Source organism: Dromiciops gliroides, chromosome 4 (assembly GCF_019393635.1).
Source record: "Dromiciops gliroides isolate mDroGli1 chromosome 4, mDroGli1.pri, whole genome shotgun sequence".
Classification (NCBI taxonomy): Eukaryota; Metazoa; Chordata; class Mammalia; order Microbiotheria; family Microbiotheriidae; genus Dromiciops; species Dromiciops gliroides.
The window spans coordinates 351,451,706-351,465,151 of NC_057864.1; the positions used below are offsets into that span (position 1 = coordinate 351,451,706).

General features: G+C 36.2%; 1 protein-coding gene across 1 annotated transcript in view; it reads right to left on the reverse strand.

Annotated features, from left to right (window-relative positions):
- Window positions 1-13,446, reverse strand: part of MCM9 (minichromosome maintenance 9 homologous recombination repair factor) — a 150,998-nt gene that overhangs the window by 95,459 nt on the left and 42,093 nt on the right. The window contains 2 exon segments of the mRNA XM_043962330.1: window positions 4,766-4,885; window positions 6,634-6,759. Of these exon segments, the coding sequence (XP_043818265.1) occupies window positions 4,766-4,885; window positions 6,634-6,759 (246 nt within the window).

Consider the following 13,446-nt stretch of genomic DNA (forward strand, 5'->3'; position numbering starts at 1 on the left):
AAGAAATTTCTTAACTGGATAATTTTGCAAAATGTTAGAACAGAACCGTAATTTTTAGAGCTGAAATAGGGCCTTAGACTCTCCCCCTTTCCCCTTCACTTATAGAAAAGGAATGTAGGGCCCCAAAAGGTAAAAAGGGAAAATTTCAGGTGGCATAGCTAGTTAGTAGAAGAGTCAGAACTAGAACCCACATCTTTTGACTTCACATTCAGTGCTCTTTTCCCTATGTTATGCTTTTAAAATGTGATATCCCAGATTATTAAATATTCTATATCTATTAAATTTTAAATAACTAATTCATTTTAAAATGAGATAATATATAAAGCACTTTGTAAACTTTATAGTGCTTATATAAATATTAACTGCTGTTATTGTTTATTATTATTGTCCAGTACATTTCAGAAACTTTTATTCCCTAATTTTAAATCTTTTTTCTCCTAATTTCAAAATAATTAGGGGTAGGGAACAGATTTGGTATGAGAAATTCCCTGATAAGGAAACTCCTACCAGCACATGTTGACAATAACTTACAGTGTTAGGGAGGTGCCCAGAGTACCTGCCGAGGACCACAGACAACTTAGGCTAAATGCTACATGGAGATGTGAAAAGCCAGGAAGATCTGATTTCAAGTCTTACTCCTGACACAATGCTAGCTGTGCAACCCCTTAGGCAAGTCACTTCACTTCTCAACAGTCTAGGCAATCCTCTAAGAGGGAAAGTTGAAGGAAAGTACCAAGCTGTGTTGGTAGTGGGGAGTGCCTTGTTTCTATCTCCCTAGACCAGTGAAATCCCAGAGCCAGTCCTGAGACCACTGTAGGAACATCCACATAGAAATGAATCAGCATTTTTGTAGGGAATGATCCATCACCAAACAAAAAAGAACTTTCTATGTTGGAATGTACATACAGTGATACCTTCTAATATTTGACCTCCCTAAAGCTATTAAAACTTGCAATGTCTTTAAGTATATACTTGGCATACTTCTTCCTGGTTATTCTAACAGTAATATGAGAATCAGTCATATATACTTGTTAGAAACAAAGTTATGAGGCAAGATACAAAATAAAGTAATTTATTACTGACTTTTGATTAGGAACATAAGAGTGATCAGTTTGTAAGAGTCAACGATGAAACATTTACCAGAATTTGTAGATGGCTCATATTTTCTGAAAGCAGCAAAAAGCTGAAAGCTTTTAAAAACAGCTCTTAAAATATAAATTCCAAATTCCACGGTTTAAAAAATCATTAAGTTCTAAGTGACACAAGTAATTTTTAGGTGTCAAAACTTTGTAGTTATAAAAAGGCAATTTTTTAGACCTCTAGGTATGAAAGAAAAATTTGTATCAAGTAAATTTTTTTCTCCTTTGTACTCGCATTTGTACTTACACACCATATCCTAGCCTGTACTGAACCACATCTAAGAAGTTGGACACTAAATTATTTTTTTTAATTTAAATTTTTTTTTACTCCATTAGTTCAAATAATTGTGTGCTGAGAAAACAAGGCAGAACAGTTTACTTACGCAATTGAACAGATGGGTGAGGGGGTGGGAGAGAACAAGGACAACCATTTGAGCTGATAAAACACCAAGCAAGTGAGCAGAAAGCATGGGTAATCCATATGTAGATCTTGGGATTCTACTCACACAATGACTTAACTATTTGGCTTCAAGATGGGGCTGGGGGGAGTCAGGTGGACTTAAGGAATTCTCAGCCTATGAAGATCAAAAGGAATAAAAAGAGAACAGGATGGTCCTTCAAATATGAAGGAGGAATTTTTCTATACTTTTGCTGTTAATTTTTTTTCTCACACCATCTCTCATATGTCTCAAACATGATATTGGCACAAAACTTAAGAAAAAATGTTGGTACAGTGAACCAGCAGCTGTTCCTAGCTATTAGGGAAGTCTCCATATCCATCTTAAACTCTGTAATGTGTTATCTGTAGACTCTTTCTGAAACTACTAATGCCCCATGAAATACTTGTTTTTCTTTGGGCAGCTAGAAGAGAAGCACCATTCTGGCCCTTGCTATCTTGTTTTACAGAGAATGAGGACTGCTAACATTTAATATGGTGTTTTGATTTTTCAAAGCACCTTTCTTACATTTTCTTAGTTGAGCCTCACAACAGCCCTATGAGGGTAGGTACTTCAATTCCATTTTAGAGATGAGAAAACTGAGGCTCAGAGAGGTAATGCAATAAGCCCATGGTTACAAAGCTAGTAAGCACTTCCGGGGAACATGGGGTTCAAAGCCAGGCCTTGCTGACTTCCAGCCTACTAGTTTATTCACTATAGAGAACTATAAGCCAATGGGATGTGAGGACTTAGAAAAGCATACAAGCAAGAAGCCGCTGTTAAAACTGCTGGTTTCTCCTATAAAAACTGAATTTCTAACCCCTTTCAATTCAGAGACTCCTACCTACTTATATAGTATTTGTATGTGGAATGTAACAATAAGTTATTAAAAAAAAATCTCTTAGGTAGAATCTAAAATTAACAAGTATGAAGCATTTTCTGTCCTAAAAAAAAAAAATCTATTCCATACCACTGAAATCCAAGCTCATGTTAGTTGTGTTATTATGCAAGGTATTTTAGATGGGAGGGACTGAAGACTAAATTTCTCTAACTAAAACTATAGCAGAAATTGAGAGTGGCAGCAAAAGACTTTCACAATCAAAAATCTGTCAGTACTAAATTTTATACATAATGGAAATACTTTTTTAAAAAGCTCTTAATATCTTTTGCTGAAGGATCATTATGAATATGATGCTAAAAGGTACGTTTTTATACTGTAGTAGTTAAAACTACTGCTGCTTTCCCTCTATGGAAAGGTAGCTTCTAATTTTTCATTAAAGGGCAGTTTCATTTCCTAAAACAAATAAGTAGAAGTACATGTATATACATTTTTCCGTGAATGTCTTTCAGCAAAGTTGGCTATACAAACCAAATCTATTTTGCTACTAAATCTATTATGGAATCAGGAAATTCATGGATCATCATAGAAAAATTCCCCCAGCAGACAGTTCTGAAAATCTTTGGTTGGTTAAGCCAATATGGCTGGACCTACTTTTCCTTTCCAAATCTTTGATATCTTGAATTCTTCTTTGACCATCAAGCCACCCCTCAGAATTTTGTCCCCTTTTGTGTTATTGGAATTTCTCTCATGGCTGAAATCTCTTAATGCTAAGTTTCCCAAAGCTGTTACCTTGCATAGTATATCTGGATCTTTATAATGTCCAATAGCCTTAATACACTTATATCAGTTGGTTCTGCCCTCTTATCCCATGATAGGCTACAGCCTGAAAATTCTTTAAGGATCTGATTATGTAAAATCAATATGGTTTCCTGCTTCATGTGTTCATGTAACAAGTGTTTACTTGCTTATGTTAAAGGCACTTTGAGGATCCAGAGGTGAATACAATATCCCTGTGTTCAAATAACTTATAATTAATGGAGAAGAGCCATATCAGACAAGTTAGACAAGTACTACAACATAAGGCTGAATATGAAAAATACCATGAGAGTTACATACAAATCAAGGGAATGAGAGCATAATCATTAGGGAGAGATCAGGGAATGCTTCAAGAAGGAAATGACATATGAGCTGGTCATAGAAGGAAGAAAGCCATTCACGTACAGTGAATAGCACCCACAAAATGTGGCCTGTTTAGAGTAGAGCAAATAATCCAGGTTGGCCAAGGGTAGGGATGCATTTAAAGGGGTAATAGATGATAAGATGGGTTAGTTAGGACCTGGGCATGGAGAACAGTATAAGGAATTTGGACTTTGAGTCCTTGTACCAGAGGAATGACATAACCAGAGCTGTGCTTCATTAGCAACTCTAAAATTTTATATTTCAGGTTTAGTTAGAATGAGTGATTCCTGGAGTAGTGTATATTTTGTCTCGTAAATGCATTTTTAAAGGTCATCACTAAAAAGAGATGTAAGAACAACACTGAAGAATAAGTATGTTTTTCATGCAGAAATAATTTAAAGTGGGTAGGTTCTTTCAATATTTTCACAAAAAGCATCTGCCACCAAAGTCCTACTGTGGTGTCTCATTGTGGCATGGCCCTGAATTGTTGAAGGTCTTGGCAAGCCTTATCCAGTTAGGAAGGCCTTGAATATGGGTCTATGAATATGTACACCTGTTTTAAGTACAGAGAGGCTTATCACCAGATGATTAATTTTTTTTTGGCTACAAGAACTCATTAAGGTCATCAACCAAAACACAGGAGTTGCAGTATGAGTTAACCTGAGGGAATGATGACAGTAAGAAGATATTTAAAAGGAGTGTTTTGCTCGTTTATTTTTAATATTTCCCTTATTTCTAGATCAGGACTGATAGCCATTTTCATGTTGCCAACACAAAAGAGACTATGAAGCCTCTTTTTATTAATAAAAAGGTACCCACCTTTCCTAGTCTTTTGGAAAAATAGGCATTTATTTAATATACCTGCTTATACAGGGTGGACCAAAAGTTATGAAGGGCTCTGATGTTTTAATAACGTTTTGAAAATTATCTTTTCTTTATTTCATATATATATGTGCATATATACATACTATGACATATACAGTATGTATGTGTGTGTGTATTATAAATTTAAAACAAAAAATAAGAGTTATTAAATATTGAAACCCCTTTGTGACTTTTGGCCTACTGTGCATATGCTGACTTCCCCTACTGCTTTTTCTTTCTAGCCTATAGACAAAGCCAGGAAGCTCTGGTACTGTCATATCATTCAACACTGTTACATCAAATACCTGCACTGGTAGATCCAATTCCCGTGGTGAGCACAGATCTTGGAGTAATCTTTGCTGCATATTTGAGAAACTGAGATTTCCCTGTACCAGGGTCTCCAACCAGTAAAAGATGGGATTCACCTAGGAAAAAGTAAATTGTGTATAACTTCATATGCTATGAAAGACAACACAGGGTACTTTTAATTGACTAAAAATTTTTTTTAGATTAAGTGAATTCTGAGGACTAACAAATTTAATTTGGGGGTAAAGGAGGGTAGGCTGCGGATCTATGCAATAGGGAACATCTCATAAGAAAACTCCTTCCACCCATGCAGATCTGCAGCTTATGGGTAACTTAAAGTAATAAAGTTTCCTGGGGCAATAAAAGATTAAGTGACTTGCTTATGGTCACATGGCTAGAATGTGTGTGTGAGAGAAATCCTGAACCCAGGTCTTTCTAACTCTAAAGCCAGCTCTCTGTTCATTCTGCTAAGCTTCCTTTGATGAGCATATCAGAACAGCATTCAATCCTGGCATGAAATTTAGATGATAATAAACTCGTATTTTATCTCTACATAGATATTATAATACTATCATTTTATACTTAATGAATGTGATATTCAAAAAACTACCAAAAATAGGTTCTGTTTCATTGTTTTCCAGGTGTTTAGGCCTACATGTGACTTCTCTTTGTCAGTTTATTTTTAAATACCCATCTACTAACACTGTCTTCTTCTTGAATACCTAATCACTGTTTCCACATTTTAACAATTAAGTAACAGGAACAGAAATATTTCATATTTATGCATATATAATCATAAAATATGAAATATTTCAAAAGAGTATTTTAAAATGTACATAAAATATCCATAAAATATCCATCTAACTTTAGCATTATTAGAATTCAAAAGCATTTTTAAATTTTAATATTTATATAATTATGGAAGTTGTAGAATTCAGAGCTGTTAGAGATCTAGCCCAACCCCTAATTTTACAGGTAAGGAAACGTAGTCCCAGAGAGGTTTAGCAACTTGGCCTATGGTCACACAGGTAGTTAAGAGCCCAGCCAGGATTCAAATCAAGAACTTTCAAATCCAATACTTGGTCTATTGTACCAAACTACCTCTTTCTTTAATTCAGATACAAGCATGTTATAATAAAGCTTCTGTTTTGATATTGTTTTTGGATCTACACCAATAACACTGATTTAAAACAAATTCTTTCAATCCACTAGTTAGTAAGCCCCCTTGTATGGAGTCAAAGAAAGACCCATCATACTCAATTCAGGTGCAGAGAGCACTGTTAAAGCTAGAATACAGTGACACTGGCAAAGTTATAACGTGCCCTTATAATAATAATCTTTGCTTGAATCTGTGACCTACAGTAATGTCTCACCGCAGATGGTTCATTTACCATCCACTGGCAGAAGGGGAATCAGCAGGCCAAAAATTTGGAGCAGCAGGTCTACAGGACTTGTGCTAACAGTCACAGATGGAGAGTGAGCTGGTCTTGTGACATTAAAGAGCATTATTTCCTTTCTTGCTTTCATAAAGCAAGGCTGAGCACCCAGGTACAGGCTCTGCCCAAACATACTAATGGGAATGTTAATGGTTTATTCTTGGAGACAGACATGTGCCCACTGAAAACAGTTCTCACGTCTGAGCTTTTCTGGAATTTCAGAAGTCAGGTTTTGGTGGAAGTTTGAAGTATTACCAAAAACACAACTGTGTGAGGTTGTCAGCAATATTACACTTAGACAGTTGCTGATTTTAAAAGATAGTCAGAAAGAAGCCCAATTTTCACTAAAGGGCTTTTTTCATTCAGGAAAACAAAGAGTTGCACCCTCTGTATCATTATGTGGTACTTGAAATATAAGAACAGGGACTAACCTCGGACTCTTGTTCCAGTAGCATCAGTCCTTTGGACGCCACCAGCAAGCACCATGGCTACAGCAAGCTTTACCAAATACATTCCAAAAACTTGAGGACACAAGCTAGCCAGAATTTCATTCCTTCCTAGGAGATGGGGTAAAAATAAGAAGTCAGCAGTGATTTTCAAGAAAGGCTTACATTATAATCCATATCCCCAGTGATTCCTCTGAACAACCATATGACCAACCCTAGACTGCTTACAAGGGCCTTTTTCTTTTGTTGTTTTTGGTCTGGACCTGTGATTTTACTGGTGGGGGGAACTACTGATATGAAAACTCCATTGATGCAGACTGGCGACTTAATTTCATAATCTTTGAAGGTAGATTGGTACCCTAAGAAGCTAAGGAACATGTTTGTGGTCACATAATTGACATTTTAGAGATAGGACCTTTTCCTGGCTCCAAGGCCATTCCTATGCCAAAGTCCACTATGCAATGGTGCCTGCCTCTCAAGCACCTTTCTATTATTGTTAATAAGAATCATTTAAAGAGATAGAAGGCAGAATCACTTCATTAAAATTTCAGTTCCCAAGTTCCCTATCTCCTGACTTGATGAAATAAACAGTTTTTTCAATGCCATCTGCACTGTGCATCAAGTTTTAATAAACTCATCAAACAGGAGAGTAAGGCGTATTTTTCTCTCTCCTTTATTTATAGACTTTAAAAATAGTTTCTGCCCCACTCTATTACTTCTTAACCGTCTTTTATCAAGGCTAGTTCAGGGTGAGAAACCCTGTGGCTTACATAAGAGGAACTTCATTAAACTTCTCACAAATGATACAACTAAGAGTTGAAGCCTGTAGAAACTCTCTGAGCAGTGCTCTATTTGTGGCTTTCAGAACTTTCCCTAGGGGATGGAATAAACAGTAAATTAACCCTTCTGGTCAATCTAGACACAGTTTTGAGAAACTCTCTCTTATCTGTAAAAAAGACCCAAATTTAGCATTGGCTTGATAGAAGAAGTAAAGAGTATGTATTTCAAGATCTGGGCCAGTCTCTTGTATTCCAAACTTTAAATAAATAATGCCAAAATGCTTAAATCTGCCAGTTTGTTTTTATTGGCCGAGTATACAAAGCACTGGACTTAGATTCAGGGAGACCTGATTTCAAATGCAGTCTCATAACATTTACTAGTCTTATGGCTCTGTGGAAATCACTTAATCTCTGTCTGCCTTACTTTCCTCATCTATCAAATAGGGATGATATTATCACCCATCTCCTTAAAGTTGCTGTGAGGATAAAATGGAGGTAAAATTTGGAAAGTGCATTGCAAACCTTAAAGTGCTATCTATATAACTGCTTATTATTATTGTTATTTATTATTATTTATTAATATGGTCTTGAATGAATTAGGATATGAAATGAAGACTGGTTACTGTGTTGTCTTTCCAAGGTTTTTAGAAAACCTGAAGTTGTATTAAGAAACTTTTAGTGAACCTTTTAATACTATTCATTATATTTACAATTGTAACATTAAGGATACCCTCTTTGTCATATTATTGGCCCTAGATGTTTTTAGGGATTGATGAGCATCTGCTGCTATAGGAACATTGCACTTAATGTCACTGACTGGTTCCAAAAAGCTTTAGGTGAAACAAGATTGCCAGGGGTAGTCTGGTCAACTTCAGCAATGTTCAAAATGGAAATGTGATTCTAGGCAGGCAAAACTATTTTTTTTTTGGTGGGGCAGTGAGGGTTAAGTGACTTGCCCAAGGTCATACAGCTAGTAAGTATCTGAGGCCAGATTTGAACTTGGGTCCTCCTGAATCCAGGACTGGTGCTTTATCCGCTGCACCACCTATCTGCCCAGGCAAAACCAATCTTTACAGAAACTTAAGTCAAAAATAAAATGGGGCAGAGATGTTTGGACTCAAGTGTGGGCTACACGAAAGAGCCTAGAGCATCTCCTGAGGTTTGGAACTGGCAGTCAGTAGAATTGATATGGGTAGAGCAGAGAGGAAAAGGGGTAGCTGAATAGACAAGAAGTAAAGACTGAAGTCACACCCTACACAAAGCATGGTGAAATGGGGTTCCTTTCATCCTTGGAAATCCCCAACTTCCAATTCAAGATCTAGTAGGAAATAATTTTAGACATTTTATGTTAAAAACTTTTAAAAAATCAGTTACCCACAGCTGGGGAAGTCATAATTCATATCCTCAAAGAATCTGAAGAATTTAAAAAGTACTAAATTCTGCTGCAACAAGTGGAAAAGGGAGACGGACTGATGAGAGTGGGAGCCACTCATCTTAAACTAATGAGGTAACCCATTGAACAGTGACTTTATACATGCAAAAGTTGGGCTGACAGTTTAAGAAACCTTGAAAATTTTCTTCTGTTTTCTTTTCCTTTGTGTTACAAAAATCCCTTTTTGTTTATGAAAGGGACAGCTCCAGGTAAGAGTATGGCCCTTATAAATGAACTATTTGTACAAAGTACTTAACATCTCAGAGGCAGTGTGGTGTATGTAGTGACTAAAGACTTGGATTTGGAATCAAAAAAATCTTGTTTCTTACACACACTGACTGTGTAATCATGCTTGCAAATCACCTAATTTTCTGAGGGTCTCAAGAGAATCTAAAAAATATAAATTGTAGATAATCAGGAAATCCGTACACTAATGAAATCACAAGTCTGTACCAAAATATTCCAAAAACCTTAACAGCTCTATGATAATTAACAGTTTAGGAAGAGCAGAGAAATCACATCACATTTCTTTGTGATACTTAGCAGTGTAAGAGAAGAACAAAGACTCTGAGCAAAGGCTTAGCTGGGATTGGTGATATAACCTGACCTGCTTTTAGGTTGGAAGGTTGGAGGGGGGGGGGGGATAAAAAGGAAGAGAGGGAGACAGCCTGAGGAAGAGAGCTTTGCCAATGGGAGAAGAGATTTGTAAGTGGAAAAGACCTAAAAGACTACCTGCTCCCCTCTCTATTTTATAGATGAGAGGTCTAAGGCCCAGAGGTCCAGTGATTTACCCAAGGTCACTTTAGGAAATCACCCAGGAAAATGTGGCAGAGCCTGTATTTGATCTCTGGGACTATAACTCCAAATACAGCACCCTATCCACTCTACCATGATACCTTTTGGGGGTGGGGTGGTCAATGATTATAAACTGAGACCTCTGTGAGCATAGATCCATGATCATATTTCACAAGCTGAAAGGAACCTCAGAGGTCATCTAGTCCAGTCTCCACATTTTAGAGGAAGTGAGGTGGCACAATGGATAGAATGCGAGACCTGGAGTCAAGAAGATCTGAATTCAAATTTTGCCTGAGACACCTGCTAGTTGTGTGATACCGGGCAAGTCCCTTAATCTGCATTTGTACAAAGTCTGTTGCCTCATCTGCAAAATAGGGATGATGATAATAGTACTTAACTCCCAAGGTGGCTGTGGGGATAAAATGCGGTAATTCTTATAAAGCATTTTGCTAACTTTTAAGCGCCATGTAAATGTTAGTTTTGTTGTTTTACAAATGAATAAACCAATGTCCAGGGAGGTCAAGTGTTTTGAATGCAATGGAATAATAATATAAATATGAAAAACAAATGATACATATGAAGACTTCAGAGAAGCATGAAGAGATTTACATGAACTAATGAAGGGTAACATAAGCAGAACCAGGAAAACAAGATATGCAATGACTATGTAAACAGAACAAAAATTAATTATACTAAATATAGTATAATTATAGTGAATGTCCAAACTGAGCCCTGGAGAAGAGTTAAAAAACGTACTTGCTTCCTTTGCAGAGATAGAGGACTATGGATGTGGAATCCCGTGTATACTATCAGACACAATTGATGCACTGACTGCTTTTGTTGAACTGTCTTGTTTTTTTCTTTTAATTCTTTGTTATAAGAAATGGCATGATGTACAAGATGTACAAGAAATGGCAAGAGGTACAGATATATTCAAAATGATGGTAATATAGATGCAGAAGGATATAAAAAAATTTTAAAGCGCTATGAGTGCATAAAAAAGGATTGCTATCTCAGGTTCTAGATATCTCTTGAAAGAACAAATTAGACTGGAAACAAAGGAGTTATAATTGAAGTCTACTAACAAAGCTCTAAGGATATTCAACATATGGGGTTAGGAATGCACAAGATGGCCTAAGGGAGAACAGGAAGGAACTGTTAATAACTAAAACTAATGCCTGAATTTTTCAGTCAAAATGGATTTAATGAACAAGCTGAGAACCTACTGTGTTACCTACTTGTATAAATATTCTGTATCCCAAGACTTTGTTCCACTGTATTAAACTGTTTTTGCTTTCTAAATGGCTAAGCATGTGATATTTTTCAGACTCATATGAATTATTACTATAAACCATTAGGGAAGAAAGTCTATGCTCCAAAAGAGAAAGTCCTTATATCTTGGTTTGGTGGCAGTGAAAATGACCAGTGACCAAATAAAGGATGCTTTATATTCAAGGGTTTTTGAATAGTTTAGCCATAGGAGGAAATGCAGTGGAGTGAACACTATTTTACTCATCACTACTTTTAGAAATTGGTCTAGGGGACAGCTAAGTGGAGTGGTGGATAAAGCACTGGCCCTGGATTCAGGAGGACCTGAATTCAAATTCAGCCTCAGACACTTTACACTTACTAGCTGTGTGACCTTGGGCAAGTCACTTAACCCTTATTGCCTTGCCAAAAAACAAATTGGTTTAGTTCAAGCTCAACTTCAGTTGTGTAGATTTGGCCTGGAGAGAACCACATGAGATATATGTGAGATGTTTGGAAAAACCTTAAGACATTCTATAAATGTCGGTTATTACTGTTAAACTTGCAGTTAGAATGTAAATAATGTTAATTCCACTCTGGTCTGGAATAGCCCCCAGAATTCTAACATAGCTCTGATGCAAACCCCAATCTGGGCCAGAACACCCCCAGGAACTAGTTGTTTATAGGGTCTATTTGGTTGGTTTCATTATGGAGTAAGTTACAGGGCTGCCTTGAGGACTCAAGTCCCTTGGCAAAGAGTAAGCCAGTATTTTTTTTTTCTGAGTATACTAGCCAGTATTGAAGAAACTTGTACTAACCTCCATATTAGTACAATACATTAAATGTCCTAGGTTCAAATTAGTCAAGACCTTTGGAATCAAAACCAATCTGAAGGGGAAGCTAGGTGGATAAAGCACAGGCCCTGGATTCAGGAGGACCCAAGTTCAAATTAAGCCTCAGACACTTTACTCATACTAGTTGTGTGACCTTGGGCAAGTCACTTAACCTTCATTGCCTCGCAAAAAAAACCCAACAACAACAAAACTCTGAAACTGGGTTAGCCAATGGGGAACAGTGAAAGATTGAAGTCTGTGGGAAATTGATACTTTGTCTTTTTTTTTTTTTGGCCAACAGCTTATTTTTTCTTTAAAATGGCCCCTTTCAGGGTCACTCCCTCTTACCTTGAGTAAATGATACCCAGGATACTATTGTATGTTTTGTATTCTAAGGAGGCTTGATCAGTTTATACAAGGGGAAATGTGTGCTTGTATATGTCATGCCTCAGTTTCCCCATCTGTAAAATGGAGTTAGTAACAGCACCTACCTCCCAGATATTATGAGGCTAAAACAAAATGCTACTTGTAAAGGGCTTTGCAAAACTTAAAGCACTTTTTAAATGCCAGTGATTATTACTATTATTCCCCAACTATCATTTTCTTTATTTCCTTCTCAAGGATACTGTCTTTGCTGAGAAAGGACATCCCCTCCTTCTGGGTCATCTGGTCAGTGCTGTACTACTTTAATCTTTGTATGCAGTGAGTGAAGAATGCTTTGAGAATCTTCTTTTGGAAATCACTAATACAAAGCACTTCAGAAAGGACAACAGGATTGTACTTGATTATCCCACTTTGCCAACACACAGAACTGAGCAGTAGAGTTATAATGAGCAGAAAGTGCCTTTGGTAGTTAAAATGGAAGTTCTTCCAAACTAATACTCAAGTTGTTATTTGAAGAATATCAATGAATTTACCTTCTGACATTTAAAAAAAAACACCAACTTTCCAAAAACTTAAATGAATGGGGCTTCCTAGATAAGACCATGAAGTATAGAATTCATTAGTATAAATGGGACCATATCAAGTATGTATATTTTAAATTTAAGGGTTTTTGGAAAGAATACAATTATGTAAGAAAAATGGTTCCATTTATGTATACCCCATGGATATTATAAGGGGACTAATAAAGAGTAAGTTGTCTATACATACAAAAATGTCAGCATTAATTGCTGACACTTTTTAAAAAAGATCACCTATATTTAGTATTTAGTGAGATAATGAATATCTGATTAAAACAGAGCATGTGCACACTGATAATACTTTTGTGCTTAGAATGTGCTGTGATCTTGATTTAATGACAAAATATTTATATCAGATTTAAATTTGGGCATGTCTCAATAGCTAATCATAAAATTTCTCTTAGTAGCTCCTTTCCTTCCCAGAAGATTGACTCCAGGAAAGAATTAATGGTGAAGATCTGACATCTCAGGAATTAAAAGGTGTTATGCCTATTTAAAAGTTTTAAACAAGATGTTTTTTAAAAGATTTACAGTGTTATTTTAATTTATGTAATGATATCATAGTAATTTATGTTAAGACACAAGATTGTTGCTGTGTGATGAAACCTCTTCCCCAAACATCACTAGTTTCTTCACTAACATCTGCCTTTTTGTTTCCTTCTCATCTTCTGTCTTTCTCATAAACATGTTATTGCATTTAAAACCTCTAGCTAAAATGCCTTATGAGTTATCTATGCACCAGAAAAAGA